The 21142-nt window shown below is 33.9% G+C and overlaps 2 protein-coding genes across 2 annotated transcripts in view; one reads left to right on the top strand and one right to left on the bottom strand.

Moving 5' to 3' along the window:
• sntg1 (syntrophin, gamma 1) overlaps positions 1 to 3396 on the top strand; it is a 45129-nt gene extending 41733 nt beyond the window's left edge. Inside the window, exons 17-19 of the mRNA XM_042714653.1 lie at positions 1246 to 1338; positions 1730 to 1840; positions 2199 to 3396. Of these exons, the coding sequence (XP_042570587.1) occupies positions 1246 to 1338; positions 1730 to 1840; positions 2199 to 2381 (387 nt within the window). The 3' untranslated portion in view covers positions 2382 to 3396. The remainder of the gene's footprint in view (positions 1 to 1245; positions 1339 to 1729; positions 1841 to 2198) is intronic.
• Positions 3397 to 6264: 2868 nt separating this feature from the next.
• LOC109072974 (protein-L-isoaspartate O-methyltransferase domain-containing protein 1-like) lies at positions 6265 to 19927 on the bottom strand. The gene is made up of 6 exons (XM_042714652.1): positions 19634 to 19927; positions 13482 to 13974; positions 12317 to 12419; positions 10455 to 10626; positions 8762 to 8898; positions 6265 to 7435 (listed from the first exon to the last, which is right to left on the bottom strand). Exons 2-6 carry the CDS (start codon positions 13786 to 13788, stop codon positions 7066 to 7068), a joined length of 1089 nt encoding a protein of 362 aa, XP_042570586.1. The 5' UTR covers positions 13789 to 13974; positions 19634 to 19927; the 3' UTR covers positions 6265 to 7065.
• Between the last annotated feature and the right edge of the window lie 1215 nt (positions 19928 to 21142).

Here is a 21142-nt window from a genome sequence, read left to right as displayed (position 1 = left end):
TCAGTACTTGAAGGAAACACATTGGTCACAAACGCACTATGAAAACACATTTTGTTTGGAGACATTTATATAATCTGATCTGCTGAATGAGTGTTTCTTCAGCTACAGCCACTTTCATGTGCCAACTGTTGTTTTTGTAACAAAACAGATTATTATTTTTTTTTTTCCTTTTTGTCATAGGAAGGTTGCATTTAAGCACATTTTTTGCTATAGTACTTGTCAGGTGTTATTTATGGGTAGGTTTTATTGTTTTAACCTTGTCCCAGAGCCAAGCTTTCAAAAGTAAATATGAAAATCCATAATAAAAAAATGTGTACAATAACAATAAGATTTTGAAAACTAAAATGATCATCAGATTTTGATCTGTCATTCTATTTTTTTTAGTGTGTGAAAATGATGCACATAAAATTAACACTTTTTGCTTCTCATTTGTCCAACAATTTTGCCCCTAATAAAAATGATCAAAACTCAGTGTACAATATTTTTTTACCAACTGGGCAAAAGTATCTGTAAAGAGTTTGAAATGACATAAAAATCATGATTAATTGAGAACAGAATATTTTTATTCCGCATCATTTCCAGTCAATCTGAAATTGTCAAAATATTACAGAAAAGTGTAAAAATATTTAGTTATGTGAGTTTAGGATACATAAAATGCAAGTTGTTAAATTAGTCTTAGCATAACAAAGGTGTCAGACCCAACCCACCCCACCCCCCCATTTTTTTTTTGATAATAGTATATCAGTGATACTAAATTAACACACTATTAGACATTATTAGTAGACCAATTAAACATTATTAGTGTGAAAAGTGTCGTTCAATAAAGATTTTGTTTTTACTGAATCAAAATTGGCCATAGTTGAAGAAACCAACTACCAATTATGTACATATATTTGAAGTACATTAAACGATATGCAAGTCCAGCATGTAGTCTCGGACTGAAGCAAATCTGTCTTCCATGCAATATAATATCTGTCTTCTAGCAAGACAATAGCAGGACCGTTTCCTGCAACTGTTTCACATTCATGGACAACAAGGGTGGCACAAATAAAATTTGCTGCCAATTCATCCCACTAAACCAAACTAATGCGGCAAAACCCTGAACGTGCCTCGTGCCAGAAAATCGCTTCTGTTTATTTTTCTCCCAAAATAATTATGTACCACACTTATCGTCCTAATTAAACTTTTAAGAGATGGAGGAGATGTTTGTGTCTGATTAACAATGCCAAGTGTCTCCCGTTTCAGTGTAAAACATACGCTTGCATCGTGGACAGTCATCTCATGGGACTCACCATCGATTTCAGCATGGGCTTCGTCTGCTTCGATGCCGCCACAAAGGTGAGACATCCGTCAGTCTTAATTTCATGTAAGTAAAACTAAGTAAAATGTATGATCACAAGTTATTAAATTCTGATTAAGTTTTCATTAGTTAGAGCTACTCTGTTATTTATGTATTTATATCACAACAAACATTTATAGAAACATGCTAACGACACTCTTCATCTGTCAGCTGTATGTTAGGTAAGCATATATTAACATTTGTCTATTATAATAGAGTTTTTGCTTTAGTTGTTTAAAGCGTATTCTGTTGTGTCAGTCAGCTTAATGGGTATGAAATACCAATGCAAATATTTTTAAAGTATAAAAAGTAATTTTCCACAATTCTCCGGTTAATTTTAGAAACTTTTTCATGAGTTAATAATAAGCATAATTTAAACCTTCATTACAGGCAGTGCTGTGGAGATATAAATTCTCTCAGCTGAAAGGATCATCAGATGACGGCAAGAGCAAAATCAAGTTCCTGTTCCAGAATCCAGACACAAAACTTATTGAAGCAAAGGTAAGTGTACTCTTTTGGTTTTTGTTATTGGCTTCATAAAGTCTGTTTATGAAAGAGAAAAAATGTTTCTCACTCTTTAGAATTTTAATATAAATGAAGCAGGTATGAAAAAGGATCCTTTATGGATCATCAGCATATCATACACTTTTTGGTAACATAATCATAATCTTGCCAGTGCAAAAGAAATAGCTGAAGGAAGCAGATAAAAATAAAGCATGCTGATATGAATTTCCTGTTTGATTATTTCCTCCTGTAGGCCGTAAGTGTGAGCACTTTCATGCGCCAAGTTTGATTTGATTTCTCCAAGAGGCTTCCTTGTTTTTTCCAGCAAATCGTGTTTTCTCTCTGATGTTTCCAGGAGCTGGAGTTCTCTAACCTCTTCGCGGTTCTCCACTGCATCCATGCCTTCTTCGCCGCCAAAGTGGCTTGTCTGGATCCCATGTTCGTGAGCAGCCGAAACGCCGCCATGGCCCCCGTGGTGTCGGCCACTTCCACCTTAACCGGCCCGTCACAGATATCCAAGCTGAAATACACAAGCTGACAGACTCCAGCGTCATTTCTTCTCCTTCCAGACGTTGAACCAACCCTGACAAACGAGTGGACATCCACTTCGAAACGGACCATTCAAGTATGTAACATTGAAAACCTCACTATATCCTCCAGACGGGGAACAGACTCAAACGTACGACATTTTGCGAGCAAACTGGATGAATTTCGAACATTTTAGAATTAAGCTTCCAGCTGAAAATGCTTCAGCTGCAGTTAGTGGGTCATTAGAAAGATGGACTCTTTCCCTTTGATATTGCGATATATCTGTTTGCATTCAAATGATATTAACACTTCTTTGTGTGTACTTTTAGATTATTATTTAATCTGGTTGTTGATTGGAATGGACCTGTTGTGAAACTGCCATGACGTGCACCATGTTCTTGATCCTCTGTTGAAGCGTTTTCTCGAATAGTCCACCAGAATAAAACCAACCATCTTAAATATACATTTACAGAAAAACAAAGCTTTTGAATGTCTGTTAGAGATCCAATGTGTAACCTATTTACGTCCAAATGTTTTTAAATTCAATGCAAATCCACATAAATTGAACATCAATTTTTAAATCTGTACAAAAACTCAGTGCTATTAAAACGGCGCCCCGTCTGACTGCCTAGAGAACAGACTGGAGAATGTGGGTGTTATTTTCATATTGGACCTATTTTGATACTTTATTAAAGAATGAATCATGTAACTGAAGATGAACGGGAATTGTATGAAGTGACTGTTTGATGCACATTTCAGCTTTCTCAAGGGAACGACGTACTTGCTAATCAATGCAGTGATTGACTTTATTTTTTTATTTTTATCTTTTCGACCAATATCTAAGAGACATGTATTAGTGCATAAACTTTGGAAAGTACAAAATATGCCACCCTTTTACCCCGATAAAGTCAACATGACATGAAAACAGACCCTATTTACTTAAAATGTAATTGCTTTATTAAATGGTAACACTTTACAATAAGGTCACGTTAGTTAATGCATTAACGAAAATGAACTAACAATGAGCAATTTATTTGTTGCAGTGTTTATTAATCTTTGTTAAATTAAAAAAAAAATAACAGATACAACTTTTGATTTTAATAAATTAGTAAATGTTGAAATTACCATTAAGTAAGAGTAATAAATGCTTTAGAATTATTTTTCATTGTTAATTCATGTAAACTAATGGAACATTATTGTTAAGTGTTACTATTAAAATTAATGTTCTTGTGCATTATCCATCAGCGCACATTGCTGCAAAGAAAAAAAAAAATGTCTCAACTTTGCCTTTATTTTTTGTTGTTGTCATCTAGACTGTTTTTGCTGTACTATGTTTATTCTATTAACACAGTACTTTTTTTAATGTTGGTTGACGTTGATATAAAGGTTATTGCCAAAACACAGTAAATATAAAGTAAAGTGGGTTATGTGCTTTCATGTTGACTTTAAAATTTCTCTGTACATTTTTAAGGCTGCTGTTATGATGCTGTCATTTAACGCATGCTAACCCCCCCCCCCCCCCCCCCAATTTTGAAATATTCTAGAAAATTTTAACCATTTATAGCCCACCTTGCTGCCACCTCAAAGTTAATGTAGGACCCTATGGATGGAATAGTAAATGTGGTTTTACTGAGAAGCACTTTTGCACCATTAAATCAAATTATTATATATATATATTTTTTTTTTGGTCATAACCCTGATTTTTGTCCTGATGTTGAGCATTTAGTCTATGCAAAAGAGAGATTTGTGATTTACCCCAGGCTGGAAAATCTTTGGATAAAGATGGGACTGGAGAAGCAAAGGATGAAAAGAGTTCTTTTATTTTAAGCAAACTGGTTTCTTTTAATAAAGATGTATAATTAATAAAGATTTTATAATGTGACCTTAGAGTTTGTATTGATGTCCAAGCTGAAACATTTTTTTAGACTCTAATAGTTTTATGCACTTTAGTTTCTTCTCAATTACCCAATAACATTACACACACACACACACACACACGTATATGTATTTGTGTGTGTGTATATTTATATATATATATATCATATATATATATATATATATATATATATATATATATATATATATATAATGTACTTTCAGAAATGTTTGTGACACTCAGTCTTAGACATGAAACAAGCATAAAAACTTAATTTTGTCAAAAAACACAAATAAAGCAGATTGTTGCCGGTCACAAATAATAGTGTTTTTTTAATATTGTATTTTTTTTTTTTTTTTTATGTGTATACGCACACACACACACATACAAAACTAAAACTCATTTGACAAACACCAGCTTGTCTATAAATATATTTAATGAAAAGATGGTTGAGAAACAAAGCATCAAATTACAGTCAGTGATACACTTAAGAAAACAGGAAGCATCTGTAGGACGTCATGCTGTGGAATTAGATCTCATTAAACGTTCTAATAATCAAACTCAACAGAAGGCTGCTCTTACCTTGAGAAACAGTCCGGTTTACAGTCCATAAGAAATAATAAAAATAATTAAAATGATTAGATGCTCTCAAAACTCATGTAGAATCGTCTCTCAATATCTCAAACGTTTTGAGCATTTTCATGAGTTGACTGAAAATAGTCATAAATGGTCTTCATTTTCAGGAGGGAACTGTAACCTATTAAGGTTTGTTTAATAAAATATTACACTTAAATGTGTCATCCTACTTTCTCAACAAAACACATGAATTTCTCTCTTTTATGAGTTTTAAAGTCATTCTGAATTAGAAGCTGGTGCAATACTCTTTAAAAAAATATCAAAGCATTGTTTCTAGACTGTGCTGGTGTGGATCTATTAGATATACTGTACCTTAACCTGTAAGGCCAAATATGAAAAATCATTTTGGTTTTTATCTTTACATTCTAGTTTCCCTCTCACCATCATTTCATGAATAACAGGGGATAGGCGATCACTTAAGGTGTCTGAAGTCACCGAAAAATCAAAGAAAATGTGTGGCTTTTACTTCATGTCTGTGTGCTAGTATAAAAAATTTATCAAATAAATTTTAGCAAATGTAAATTTACATCTTTCTTGTTAATAAAAAAAAAAAAAAAGTTTATTGAAATACATTTTATGGAGACGTTTAAAATAATAAAATAAAATAAAATAAAATAAATGTAATAATAAATGCACTCAGGTTTTTAGATAAAATCTTAAAATAGGAAATTTATATATATATATATATATATATATATATATATATATATATATATATATAATATATATATATATATATATTTAGTACTGCCCTGAAAAAGCTACACAACATATGTACATTTATCTTAGAACACAAATTAATTTGCATTTGTTGAAAAATACATATTTGGTTCTTTATATCATTTGTGGTTTCCTTTAGAATCAATTTTAAGTCTTTTATGATGGTTTTGTCAGTGCCTGAGTCCTAAAACAGGTTCTCAACATCCTATAGCCACTGTGAGGAAGAAATGGTCAAATGGACCTGGAGGACTTCTGTGGGACAAACCAGAGATGCACAACCATCACAAAAGATTATGAACAGTTATAGAGGCAACACACAATATTTAGAACATTTCAGCAGAATTATTTATAGAAAATCAGTTATTTGGTACTATATATATCCAAATATATGTTATGCTTAATAGCTTCATAAGGGCAGTTCTAAAACAACAAAATTACATTTTTATGATTCTGATTTTTTTTTTTTTTAAATGATAGATATTGCAGATTTTGAGTGCTATGTAAACATACTTTGGGTAAACATACTTTTGAATATCTCAATCTGTCTCTGTGTATTTTTGAAAAATGACAAAAATCACGAATGAAATAAACTATAATATACCACATCACAGTAAAACAAAATCCTCTACAATCAACTGAAGAACTAAAATAAAGCCACAGATTTCTTATGCTGACAATATATTGCAAACAAGTTGTTACAACAGTGAGAAATCACCGATTACAAACCGACACAAACAGTGACGTCTCTTACATTTTATGATCGCAAGCAGAGAAGTGGAGCGTTAGGTCTTCAGGTCGACTCGTAGACAAAAGGAACAAGCAAAAAATTACATCATCTATTAAGAGAGAGCTCAATATCAATACTTACAAATGTGACTAGAAAAAAACAGAAATGCAAAACGCAGGCCAAAAAAAAAACAAAAAAAAAAAAAAAACATCTCTAGATGAACTTCACTAAAACAGTCCCAAGAGATATGGAAAACATTAGCATCATAAACAGCAGTAACTCCCGAAAGCTTCAGAGAATCAAAGAAGGCAAAAATCAATCCCAAAATAATGACTCGAGTTTTTCATTCTCCCTACAATTAAAAAAGAAAGAAAACTGTCATTACTGGTTTCATCAAACAGCTGGTCTTACAATACAAGCCTGTGAAAAAGAGCTCCCGTCACATTCAGGGAACTCTTCTCAATACAAACAAAGTGAGCTCCAAGCTTCTATACCCCTAAGGCCCTCCGAAGTGAAAAATCACATTCAAAATGTGAATATTACGACATTATGAGTCATTAGAACAAACACAGCAAGCACAATCAAATCCAGCGTCTCCTGCAAATGCAGCCCAACCCTGTTTAAATTTTGAAATTATGCTACATTATCAAAAAAAAAAAAAAACTATGAAATTGAAGGTCAGAAGTAGTCTGAGAAGGAAACAACCATCGTTGATTAATGCTTCTTCACGGCGTGTTATTTCTCGCGGTAGAACAGCAGGTACGCCTTCAGCGACTCGGGCAGCGGCAGACTCAGGATTTTGTCTCTCAGATGGTTGACCCGCGGCTCTTCGGGTTTGACGGGCTCAATGTCTTTCTCCTGCTCCTCCTCTTTGCTTTCCTCCTCGATGCATTCGTCGTCCTCGCTGTCCATGGGTTGAGGAATCAGCTGGTTCCCCACGAACACGTAGGTGTTGATGCGGCGGCGGCGGCGGCAGGGCCTGCGTTTGCGTTTCTGCGGCACTCGCTGCGTGTTGTTGCGGGCCGGGTGCTCCTCGTTGGTCAGGATGCGGAGGGTCCGGCGGATGTAGATTCGTGCCAGGTCCTGAAGAGTCCTCACGCACATCACCAACAAACAAAATACAAATTATAAAGGCTAAATGTCTAAACTCATATCCTCATATCTCATAACTAATAACTAAAAACCTTAAACCTAAAACACCACAGAGCAAAAGCAATAGGGTAAAAACTAATCGATATCACTACACCGCGCCAGCTGATTATTCAGTACATTAAGACAACTGTTGTGTATTACAAGTCTGATGAAAGGTTGTTTAAATATAATCTAACGGAATATGCACTCATTTGCATATATTTCCAGAACAGAAATCTAAATAGTGGATAAAGACACACTGTAATAAAAAATGATTTCTGTTGTTTGTTAAATAATTAAAATGTTAAAATAATTAAAAAACATTTGGTTTCTACACCGAGAAAAATAATGGACTTTTAGGATTTACTTTGAAACAATTTTTTTTATTATTATTTTTTTTCACAAATAATTAAAAAAATGGCAAGTAACGTTATATTAAACATGAAAATTTGAAGTACAAAGACTGAAATAGTATTTTCTTGTAAAACATAATCTAACAATTTTTGTTTCATTTAAAAAAAATAATAGTGTACTTAATTTAACTGTCCAATCTACTTAAATATGCAAAACTGTTCACTCAATACAAAAAAATACAAAATTAAACAAAAATTATGTAGTCCCAACTAATTTTTTTATCTATCTATCTATCTATCTGAAATTATGTAGTATCCCAACTAATCTTTTCTATCTATTTTTGTTTCTATCTATCTATCTATCTATCTATCTATCTATCTATCTATCTATCTATTTGTGTGTGTGTGTGTGTGTGTGTGTGTGTGTCTGAGCAGTTTAGAATTAAAAATATATTCCCAATGTAAGTTATCTGTCAACAACAACCAGGGGGAAAAAATTCACAATGTTTTTGGGAATAAAATGTAAATCAGATGAATGATGGGTTAAAAAAAAATCATTTTTCAGAATACAAAACTGTAAAGTTTATGCAAGCGTTACTGATGTGGAGATTTCTCAATCACTACGTGAGAAAAACGAAATTTTTAAGGAAACTGCCTTTAAAGACACCTATGGTGTGATAAAATAAACACTTTATAATGTGTACTTTGGATGTTTTCAATACATTAGTCTGAAAGAAAACATGTTATAGAAGCAAAATAGCACAAAATCTCAAGACTGACCAGTGAAAAAAAACAAAAAACAAAGTTACAGGTTTTGCCTGTAGTGTTGTTTACTGTTCTGAATGAATCAGCTAATGAAATCTGCAATAAATCAGTCCGTAACATTGCCCTTTGTAAACCACCCTAGTGGTAGCTGATTGGCCAGAGCAGTGTGAGGTCATAAAAGAGGCGGAGACTCACGGAGCACCACAGCTTCAGGCTTGCAGCCTTCTGTCCTGCTCTGCTGAACAAGAGGAGCAAATGACACGGCCAGGATATTCTTACTCTCCCAGGAGCTCTGCCCGGTTCTAGTGATCTGAGTCAGCTGCGACAACACAAACACTCAATGAGAGAGACGCCGCGCTAATAACGAGCTCAAACATTTGATGCAAGACATGAGGCTCAACAGGATCATGAAACTACAGATATACTGTTCTACAACACCATGCATTTATATAGCAGTATAAATATTGCATTCATGACAATTTTCACTATTGTTTCATTATAACTTCTTGGATGCCAAATATAAGTAAAAGATGTACTTTGCAATTTTTCATAGACTTCTTTTAAGCAGTTACTATAGGTTTGTCAAGGCTTTCAAAAGATAATTCTACTCGACTGACATTTCTAGAATTAAAATGCCAATTTCTACTAAAGCAAATTTTAATAGATTACTACAGATACACTTAAAAATGATTGAAGTGACATTTATTTGAAATAAAAGCACAAGTACACTTGTCAAGCAGAATATTTCACAAAAAAGGCATTTGGCTTGAAATGATAAAATATAAAATGAAGAGTAAGTATTGTGACTTTTTGTTTTGTTTGTCATTAGTTGAACATGTTGATATTTAATATGATAAACTGTGCTTACTCTGCTAGTACACATGTGTGAACAGGTGTTATTTTAGTATTATTTATATACGGTTATAATATTAATATTTTAAATTAGCTTTTATTTTCATATTTTCCATTTTAATTGTTTATTTTGTAATTTTTTATTAGTTTAGATTTTTTTTTTTTTCAGTTGTGCAATTTGTTTTAGTACTTCAACTTATTTTATTTCAGTTAGTTGCCAAGGGAACATTTCAAATATAAATTTTATGCATTCTAAGTTTGGGTTTTCGTCTAATATTTATATTTTATTTAATCTTTATTTCAGTTAACAAAAAACATTTTTAATAGTTTTAATTAACAATAACACTGGTGTGAACCTGAAGAGAACTATGGAAGCCCATTTCTGCCAATGAATAAAAAATAAAACGACTTTTTATCTCACAGTTCTGACTTTTTTTCTCAGAATTGCGAGTTTATATCCTGCAAAATTGTGAGTTCTAAGAGTTCTAAGAGAAAAAAAGAAGTCAGAATTGCAAGTTTATATCACACAATTCTGAGAAATACAGTCAGAATTGCGAGATAAAAAGTCGCAATTGACTTGTTTTATTTTTTATTTAGTGGCGGAAACAGGTTTCCATAGAGAACTAACATCATTCTGAGTTTGTCACAATTCTAACTTTCTTTCTCACAATTGTGAGTTATAAAGTCAGAAGTGAGAGTTTATATCTCACAATTCTGAGAAAAAAAAAAGTCAGAATTGGGAGATAAAAAGTCACAATTAACATTTATTTTTTATTTAGTGGCGGAAACGGGCTTCCATAGATAACTGAAATTATACATCCAAAAATCCCCCCCCAAAAATCACCAAATACCAGGGAATTAAAAGACATCAAGCAAAAAAGATGAAGAAATGTAAATTAGTGATGAGAAAAGATCCTGCTGCATTTGAAACATGCAGACATTTGGGTTCATATTGCTATCTACTGACATTCAGATATTTGTGAGTGATTTCAGGGCTGCTGTATGTATCACCCTGTGTTTTACCTGATCTTCTATCGGCATGACCAAAATTCCTCCGACTTTCAGCAGGATTTTCATGTAGTTCTCGTGGTCCTTCTGAACTCCAGCTCCGCAGTAGATGCGGTCGTACTGGTGACTGTCTGAGGAAATCTCCAGACAATTCCCCACCACAAAGTGTGGTTCGCAGAACTCAAACCTGAGAGGACATGTTTACTGTATAACACTGATATCCATTTCTAAAACATCTACAACACAATTTCTATATATTACAGTCTGTTTTCATAAATCCCACAGCTGCTAACATCTTCCAGTTGATTTTAGTGTGCTACTATGTGTTTTTTTTGACTTGAAGTCAAAGCACACTATTTTACAATGATAACAGTTTCTGTAAAAAATTAAAATAAAAATGTAAACAAGCAGATTATGCTAGAGTTTTGGTGTAATTTTAATAAAACTGCTTGTTTTCATTTTGTTATTATCAGAAACTGTGAGTGTCAGTATATTAAATTAACCACAATTATTTTTGTGATTCCAAGAATTTTCAAGAACTGTACTGTCTTTAATTTAAAAAAGTTAATAATAAATGCATTTGAATGCAATGAAATTATATTAACTTTTTGAATAAAAACTAAAAATTAGTAAAGTGTAAAATTATTGAATTTAAAAAGAGTACCTTTTTAAACAGTAATTAAAAATAGATTATTTAAAAATAGTGAATTTTTAAATAAAAATGATAATTTTAATAAAAATAATAATAATAGAATTAATTTTTAACATAAAAAAAAGTTTTTTTAAATAAAAGAGTCCACCTTGTATCTCTAATATATTTTGGCCTCTAGATGCAGATGTTTTGCGAAATTTATTGTCCACCAGGCAAAAATTGCTTTTCAAATCGTTTAGAAGTAATAGCACACCTCTTTTCAACTAGCTATATAATTTGAGCTATCATTAACGTGACAACGAAAGAACCACAGAGCAACCAAACCGGCAACAGCCTAGCATTATGTCGGCGAGTTTTGCAAAGGCAAGTATATCCCCATTTCCTTCAGAAAATGTACAAATCTATTTTTATGTATGAATAAAAGCAATTTTCCTTATTTAACTGGTAGAGAACTGATATGATGCCAAGAGAAATGTGATATTGAGTATATTATTAGCATTAGTCCATATGTGTTTTTATTTGGTTAGCAGCAGTTTTATTGAGTAGTCATAGACTCGACAAGACGTGTAACAGATATCGAGCTCCCAAAGCTCAACTACATTGATTAAGCAACCTTATGGCACACGGCCTTCTGTTATGAAACGCTCTTTTATGGCTTGTTTAATAGTGTCAGTGCTTTGTCTGATACATCATTACGACTCTCTCCTGACCTCAATAACGCTGCTCGCTCTGGTGCATGACGAAAACAGATGTTTGTAAGTGGCAAACGCCGGGGAGGGCGTTCAGGGAAAGCTGGTTGCGTGTGCAATGCTGAAGTGGACAGTTGAGCTAGTGGTTCTGGTTGTGACAGGTGTTCCCACAGGTGTGTGAATCGCTCAGCAGACCGCAGAGAGCTGACGGCCGCTTGAAGTATTTATTCATTGAGACTGTGGTTTGGGGTTAGCTAATGCATTCTCTGTGTCACATGGCAGATTAATGGGCAGGGCTGAGTAAATCAAAGTTCAAATCAAAGCAATCTCTGAAGTTAACCACAGAACTGCGGTAGGACTCATGTTGCTCTCTTCAAACTCAGTTTACCTTCCTGGAGACGGCTGGCAATTAAAACAAATGCTTTTAAGCAATTTCACTATATATAGTTGTAACAAAACCAGCACATTTTTTTTAATAGAATATTTACATTCACACTTAAATCTACAGAAAGAATGTAAAATAGAGTTGAACATGCCTGTCAAAACTGTCGCTGTTTTTAATGAATTCATCGAGTCTTTCTTTTGCATATTCCACCACATCCTTGTGTAGCTCAACACCATGATTTACTCCAAACGGACCTGCAAATAAAAATAATAATAGAGAATCACTGATATAATACTACACTTTTATTTTCAGTTATTATCAGTCACATACCAACATATTACATTGAAATATTAACATTTCCAGCTAATAACACATGAAAACTGGAAGATTCTGCATTAAATGGTATAAAAATTGCCAGTGTGTCACTATGCTGTATCTTGCATAGTTTTTGAAAGAAATTAATATTTTCAATAAGCAAGGATGCATTAAACTGGTCAAAAGTGACGGTAAGTAATGCTGCAATGCTGTTCATTGAACTTTCTGTTTATCAAAGAATCATAAAAAAACATGTATTATGGTTTCCACAGAAAATGTGATGCAGCACAACTGTTTTCAAAATTGATAATAATAAGAAATGTTTCTTAAGCAGCAAATCATCATATTAGAATGATTTCTGAAGGATCATGTGACTCTGAAGACTGGAGTAATGATGCTGAAAATTCAGATTTAATCACAGGAATAAATTACATTTTAAAATATATTCAAACAGAAAAGAGTTATTTTAAATTGTAATAATATTTTATGATATTATTTACAAATAAATGCAGCCTTGGTGAGCATAAGAGACTTCTTTCAAAACATTACTGACCCTAAAATAAATGTTAATGTATTATGTGACTTTTGTAACTCTTATGTTTATGTTCTTCCAACTAAAAATCATAACTTTGATTAATTATAAAGTGATTTCTGTTAAATAAAATATCTCCTTTTGAAGTGGACTTTGAACTTTGTAACTTTGCAGATATTTTTATGCTCAAACAGTAACATTACAGACTAACTAAAGTTGAAATAGTAAAAGAGCATATTAGCACCCCTTTAAATTAAATAAATTGCACGTAAAATGCAAACCTCTGATTGGTCCTAAAATACTCTTTATTTTTTTGAGTGCAAATTTCTTATTTCTTCTTCTGATAATTTTCTGTTTTTCTTTTGATTGATTTTTTTAAATGATAATAAACAATATAAATAAATTGCATCTTCAATATCTGCTGTTTCCTTTATTGTCTTTATTAATACCTTATCAGAGGGGTTCTCACCTATGATCAGGCCCACCATGGTGCTCAGGTATCCTGTGCCGCTGCCGAGGTTCAGGAAAGACAAACCCTGCTGAAGTTTCAGTGCTTCCATCACCTCAGAGTAGATACATGGCGCTGACAGGTGTATATTCCCGTGCTTCCACGCCAGATCCTTGTAGGCATTGTCTCTGTAGCTGTCCAGGTAATAATCTCCACGGTCTATGGCCCTAAAGGCCTGCTCGACACGATCTGTGCGGATGTACTGAGCTTCCTTCAGGTTGTCTATCAAATCATCGTTGTCCTCGCCAGCACTGACTGCTCCCCCCATGATCCCCTCACAGCTACCGAGAAAAGAATTAAAAAAAAAAAAAATGCAGAGGAGGTGAGAGACGGATACCTAGACCGGTCCTCACATCCAGATGAAAGTGCCGGAGCGATTCTCTGCAGGGATGCCCAGTCGTGATGCCTGTGTCCCACACAAATCACCTCAGACCATTCTCAGCTACAGCAAGATCTGAGGATTGAAAAACAAAAGGTGACGGTTTAGATCTCTCGCTCTCACACATTTCAGTTTACCCTTCTCTCCTGAAAACAGGAGCCATGCTGCGCGAGCGCGTCTGTGCCACCTGATACCTGCTGGCTTTGATTCTTCAGCTAGGTGTTGCATGTACCTGATGTTACCTGCCTGATGCAAGCAGCTTTAATACTGCAGAAAGCAAGTCTGAAGCCTTATTAAATGTCATTAATGATAAAAAATATATTTAATATATAAAGATAGCATATTTTTCTGAAATGTATACATGCATGTGTGTGTATTTATATATACATATTAACTATACACAGTACACACACATATATTATGTAAACAAAAACTTATTTTGGATGTGATTAATCACGGTTAATCTTTTGACAGCACTAGTTCCTACATATTATACATATATATATATATATATATATATATATATATATATATATATATATATATATATATATATATTATATATATATATATATATATTATATATATATATATATATAGTTTAGAAGTTTGTTTAAATCCCTAAACATAAGTATGAGCAAGAATAATAATAGTAATGTACATAAAAGATATATTACTTTGATATGACTCAATTACTGTTGATGTTACCTGCCTGATGCAACCAGATTTAATACTGCAGAAAGCAGCAGAAGTCCAAGCCTGAAGTCTTACTAAATGTCTCAAGTGATAATAAAATAAATGGAAAAAGCAAAAAATCAGTTATTAATCAGGACATCTGAACGTCTACTTCCTAGAAATGCTATGCACTTAACAACTGAATAGGCTTTCAAAGCAAGAGGGAAGCAAGTCTGGAATTGGTCTTTGAGCTGCAGACAGGACATTTAGAAAGTGGCAGAATTTGCTGGTTTGGTAATTGAGTTAAGCTGAAGTCCTTTAACATCAAGGATTTTCATGGACCTGAACTAGATCTGGATTTAAACAAACAAACATGAGGCTTATTTACTTACAACGGTTCAGTGAGTTCAAGAAAAGCCCAATTACTGTACATCGAAATGTCTCCATTCTCCACTCCAATTAGGGATGGCTTTGCAAAGAACCATCCATCTAAAAAAGAACCCATTAAATTGGTTTCATTTTCTGTGTTGACATACTTCCTATTGAAATTGAACAGCTTATTTTTAATAGTATTTTTACATCGTTTTTAAAAATCAAACAGGCTTTTACTTGCAACTGCTAGTCAGAAACAGCTAGGATTAGAAGGAGTTGTTCTCAATCTTCAAGAGCCCCCAAAGTGACATTTTCAGATGTCAATTTGCAGATTTGCATGAAAACCCAGAGACTTTCACATGCAAACAAGACCATTTTTCAAAGTTTTATACACATCGCCTATGCAAAAGTTTGGAATAACTAATTTTTTCTTAATTTGTTTAATGTTTTAATTATTTTAAAAGTCTTTTTTTCTCACAAAGGCTGCATTCATTTGATCAAAAATATAGTTAAAAATATATTATTACTATTTAATCTAACTGCAATTCAGCAAGGATGCCTTAAATGTTTTAAAAAGTACAGCAAGGACATTTATAATGTTGCAAAAGATTTCTGTTTCAAATAAATGCTATTCTTCTGCACTTTCTATTTATCAAAGAATCATATAAAAACAAATGATCATGTTTTCTATATAAAAATATTAAGCAGCCCAATATAATCAAATAGAAGATCATCATTTTAAACATTTAAATAATATTTCACAATATTACTGTTTGTACTGTATTTTTTATCAAATAAATGTAGCCTTGGTGAGCATATAAGGGACTTATGTCAAAAAAATTAAAATATCTTAATTATCTCAAACTTTTGACCAGATCAAAAGCCACAAAACAGGGTTTAAAATCTTTTTATTTATGTCTACATCCCTATTATTTCCTTGTTCTTCTTTTCTGCATCTGTCTTCCTTTTCAACCTTTTCCTGTAATGCTGCCCTTTCAGTCTCCTGCACTAAAAATACTGCAGGGAGGGATCTGGGTCAAACCTCCTACTCTGTTTTGTACAAGACCTGATTGCAACCCTACAGAGACTCTCTGCACATCAGTATACAACTTACAAAAGAGAACAGCACATATCACATGAGCGCTCATTCTTTAGAACAAACAGACACTACAAACCAATAAAGCCATTAATACTGGATATAAAAATAGGATGCTGGTTTTCATGTCATCGCAAACTGGTTTCGTAGCTAAGTTGAGTAACTGCTGGATTGTTATGGAGTTAATACTGGAAGTGGAACAATGAACTGGAACAGTTTGTTATAAAGCTGAGCTGATCCGTCATTAACATGTCTAAACTTGCTGGTTGCAGAATTGCATCATTATCACAGAACGCTGATGCCCTGCCAGAACTAATCTGTTTACAATTCCTCTGTGCTTTTCAAATGAAATTAAAATATGAATTAAAGCAGGCCTAGTTTGTCTGATTTACATAGTCTTCATTATTTCTGAAAAAATTTAAACTTCATGTCAGCTACCCATTATAATATACAGCTGTCCTCAGGCTGTTGTGTTTCATGAGCACACGTGTCAAGCCAAGCCATGTCAAGCCATGTCAAGTCAAGTCAAGTCAAGTCAAGTCAAGCCAAGCCATGTCAAGCCAAGCCAAGCCAAGCCAAGCCAAGTCAAGTCAAGTCAAGCCAAGCCAAGTCAAGTCAAGCCAAGCCAAGCCAAGTCAAGTCAAGTCAAGTCAAGTCAAGTCATCTTTCTTTATATAGCGTTTTATAGAATACAGATTGTGTCAAAGCCACCTTACAGTATTAAACAGGAAAATAGTGTCAATAATGCAAGAGGACAATAGTAAACAGTTAATGTCAGTTCATCATTGATTCAGTGATGTCATCATCCAGCTCAGTTCAGTTCAAATAATATCTGTGCAATAAATAGTCTGTAATGTGTTTAAATAGTCTATATTTTAAATGGAAGCTGATGGCCTCATGTTGACTCCTGCACCATTTGTCTGACCCAGTGAAAGCAGAAGCCACAAACTCTCAGTGGATTCATTCCAGGCCTCAATAAGAAGAACTGTGTCATCACAGAGAGAAACCAAACACACCAATAAAGCATGACCCGACCTGCAGGGGACATTTTGTGGTGAAATATGACCAACATGATTGTGAAATTCAAAGAATAATAATAATAATAATAATAAAATAATAACTGGCATAACTTTATGTGCAAGTTAAAGCCAAGTTACATCTGGCAAAATATAGCTATTAACAAGTGCTGTGCAATAATACAAATTGTTAATCGTGATTAATCGCATGATTGTCTGCAATTAATCGCGATTAATCGCATTATGCACAAAATTCAATAATGCATTCAAAAGTAGGGTATTGTGCACTTTTTTCATTTAAAAGTGCTGCTATATGAACAAAACTGCAATACTGTAACATTTAGTTTGCAAACACTTTAAACAAATAAGGTGCTTTTTTACAGCAGTATTCCTTTCACGTAGTAGCAGTTAAAATATTTCTTGTAAATCTCAACTTATAACATTAATGTAATCAAACTAAATATAAAACAAGTTATTTTCCACTGCCAGGGCATTTATGTTTTTTATAGAAAATATTTTATAGTAAAAACAATTTATGCGTTATTAGTTTGAGCCTTATAACATTTCAACAGACCTTCCGAAAAACAAGTCATGATGCCCAACGCAACAGAGTGTTGCATGACAACATTGATGTCAAGGGCGAGTTTGAGCGGGCGGGTAGGCAGACCACCAAAGCGTTCTGTTTTAGTGGATCCGTGTAATCCCATGGCTCGGTTGGAAGAGGTGGGCCAATATGCATGTGAGAGGTGTGCAGCCTGATGTGTTACTGCGTCCCAAATCTGGCAATCAAATAAAAACAAAACCACAAAGTTAACAAAACGATCCACTACACTGTGAGTGAGAGCGCTTCTCTGCTGTCTTCACGTGCTATCGGAAACTTCCTATTTCCCACTTATGAAGTCATGATTACGAGCATATTGCATTATTTTCTGTTCAAAATAACAGTGATCTGTGAATGCTGACGCCAAAATTATTTAATGGGGAGCATTCATGTGAGCGCTGCTGCAGTCTTAGGCCCATCCCAAATGCTCTCGTTGATTGAGACTCGTGATGACTTTCATAATAATAAAAAACTGTGTCAATGCGCACAGAGAACAAGCACAGAAAAAGACGCAAATGAGATTATTCAATGAACTGTGTTAAATTATTTTTACGATAGTAGAATGGAAGAAATTTTAGAATAATTCACTTTCTGTTGACAGTTTGGATATCAAGACCAAAATTGTGGAGGAGACAGAAGTTCAGCATGACTGGATTCAATATCCCTGATGACTGAGAGCCAACAAGTGTGTATTCAGATTGGTAAGATTTTTAATTGTACTATAAAGTAGCCATTCCATTATGTAATTAGAGCTTAATGGCAAATAACAAAGAATTATGTTGTGGAAAACGTTGATTAACTAGCTACTGAACAGCAAAAAAATACGTAGGCCTGCTAGCAGTCTTCATGAATAAATACTTGTATTTAAGGAGCAGTTATTATGAAACTGAAAATATATATTTGTCACTGTTAAATTGCGTACTAGATACTAGTAACAAAAATAGTTAGTTGTATGGAATAAATGTTAATACCGCTTGCCATAACATCACAACAACACTAATCTCTAAACAATTATGATGCCAAAACACTATATAATAATTTCGTATTCTGGCTGATGTGTTTGTCGATAGTGAACAGAAAACCTGTATTTGCGACGCTTTCGGTCGTTTGTTTGTTTACATACAGATCTACAGTTTACGCCGCAGTCGAGTTAAAGCATTTATAAAGCACATATCCGCACTGCGTGAAAACAAAACTGAGTTAAGCGACGTGTGCCGTGCTGATTACATCGATACATTATATACGACACAATAAGATGTGGTAGTCAAATAAAAATAAAATAAGAGAGAGAGAAAATGTAAGCGTCTCGCGTGTTTAGATCCGCCATAATCTCTCGAGCAGGACTTGCATGCATTTATTTATTCAATAACTCCAGAGATCTTATTAACAGGGTTATGCAATAACACTTGACATTTAAAATATTTATGAACAAATGCACCCAGTGTGTCGTGCATCTGGTCTTTGTTATTATGAGTGTTGTGCAATTAACGATCAAAAAAAAAAAAAGAACAGAAAAAAAAGGAAGGAAGTTATTTAAAAAAAAAAAAAACAAAGCTTCAGAGCCAGTTGTTACACTGCTATTGTTATTATTTTTCTTTTAGGCTAAGTATTGGTTAACTTTGAGCATCTGGTTAAAAACACCTCTGACTTTCTGAATTAGTCTGTAATTCAGATTAAAATAAAATGAGAGTTGTTCGGTGTTAGATGACATGTAAACGCTGCAGGACTGGGAAAACCAGTAAGTCGGTGGCATTGTGTTTGACCTGGCACAGCAAACCACTTAATAGACAATAACACATTTGTGCATGCTACAAAACAGCCATTTTGGCCTTTTTCGCGTGCGTTAAACCAAGTTAGTAGGTTTGCATTTAAATGTCTGCCTCGTGCACATCTTCCGCAGCTTGCTCAGATCAACGCAAAGCAACAAAACAAAAATGTCGGCATGATCTCTGCGGAAAAACAATGTTCACTGACCTTTGTAAAGCCATGAATCGGTCTCGGGCTTTGCACGAGCTAAACACACTGGATGCACATTAGGCTTTGTGTTTTTGAGCGCACTGTTGTTGTTGTGTGATGTATAGGTTTTCGTGGCGTTAACGATCCAGCGCTGTTTTTCTTGAGGAACAGCTGAGAGGATGTAAACACACGTCACATGGTTCACAGAAATGAGGCTACTGGACACCAGACTGCAAATGGTGCTGGCTTATAACTAGTTCTTGGTATAGTCCTCCAGGAGGCTTCTTGAGGCCCAAAAAGCGAAACTCCCATTGAGCTGCATTCAAATATAAACTCGATTATTGCTATATTGGAGGAATTTGCAAATGTAAAACTAGAATCGTTTGAATCTATTCATACTAAGGGTTGATTTTTTGATTTACATTTAAAAATACGCTTGATGCATTTATAAAAAAAAGGACTGAATTGCATTCACCAAACAATTCATCGTAAATGAATACGATTAGTCCAGCTAATACCTCGCTGATAAAAGTAACATGTATCACGTGACAAACCGGTCAAAGCGCGTCTTCAATAGCGGTCTGTTGATGATAGCGAGAATCATAAACAGCTAAAATATTAAATGTTTTAAGTATATCCACAACATCTACTACACCACTACACAAAAAAATCGTCTAAATAACATCTCACAAATTCTATTTCACCCGTTTTTTCCGTTTTAATCGGCTGTGGACAGCGGTTGTTTCTCCCCATCTATATCACACACGCCCCGCCTCCTGAGCCAGGATTGGCTAGTAGGCTACAAAGGCGGTCAACTATTGGACAGTTTAGGAGTCGGTCATATTAACGTAGCTAGCGGGACATGAGTGGAAAAACCTTCAGCACTATGTAGGGACATCTTTTTATTTTTTCCATAGTCCACTCTACCCTGCTGACCCCCCATGACCCTGTGAGATTCATCTAGTCCAACTCTACTGGGAAATTAGCATTATAAAAACCAGTTTAAAATGAGTAAGTGTCCATTTATACATCTGGACATTAAGTTTCATTAACAGAAGACAATGCTCTCAATGTCTTTCTACAGGCCATGATGTTCAAACACTGTACCAAGTTCCCAAAAATAACTTGCCTAGAACATAGGCAATATGTAACAGCAATCGCATCCAGGAGAATTATGGGTAAAATGTTCTCAATGTCAGGAAGAGTCATATAAAACTAACCCTCACTTTTTCCTCCTAGAATGTATAGGTAGATCAAAAAAGACAGAAGGAATTAGATGCAAATTCTTTATAAAGCTATTTGCTTATATTTTAATTTAATAGGTTGTTCGCATGTGTGTGAGAAAGCAGAAGTGTATTTAGCTATAGTTTGAGGACAAATATGACTATTATTTAGTATAATTTTATTATATATATTGTTATATATATATATTATATATATATATGTTATATATATATATATAATATATATATGTGGTGTATATGACAGAATTACATATATATAACAATAAATAAAAAACATAAAAAA

This window comes from Cyprinus carpio, chromosome A24 (genome assembly GCF_018340385.1).
Source record: "Cyprinus carpio isolate SPL01 chromosome A24, ASM1834038v1, whole genome shotgun sequence".
Lineage (NCBI taxonomy): Eukaryota > Metazoa > Chordata > Actinopteri > Cypriniformes > Cyprinidae > Cyprinus > Cyprinus carpio.
The sequence above is the reverse complement of the archived record's forward strand: the minus strand, read 5'-3'. Positions and strand labels throughout refer to the sequence as shown.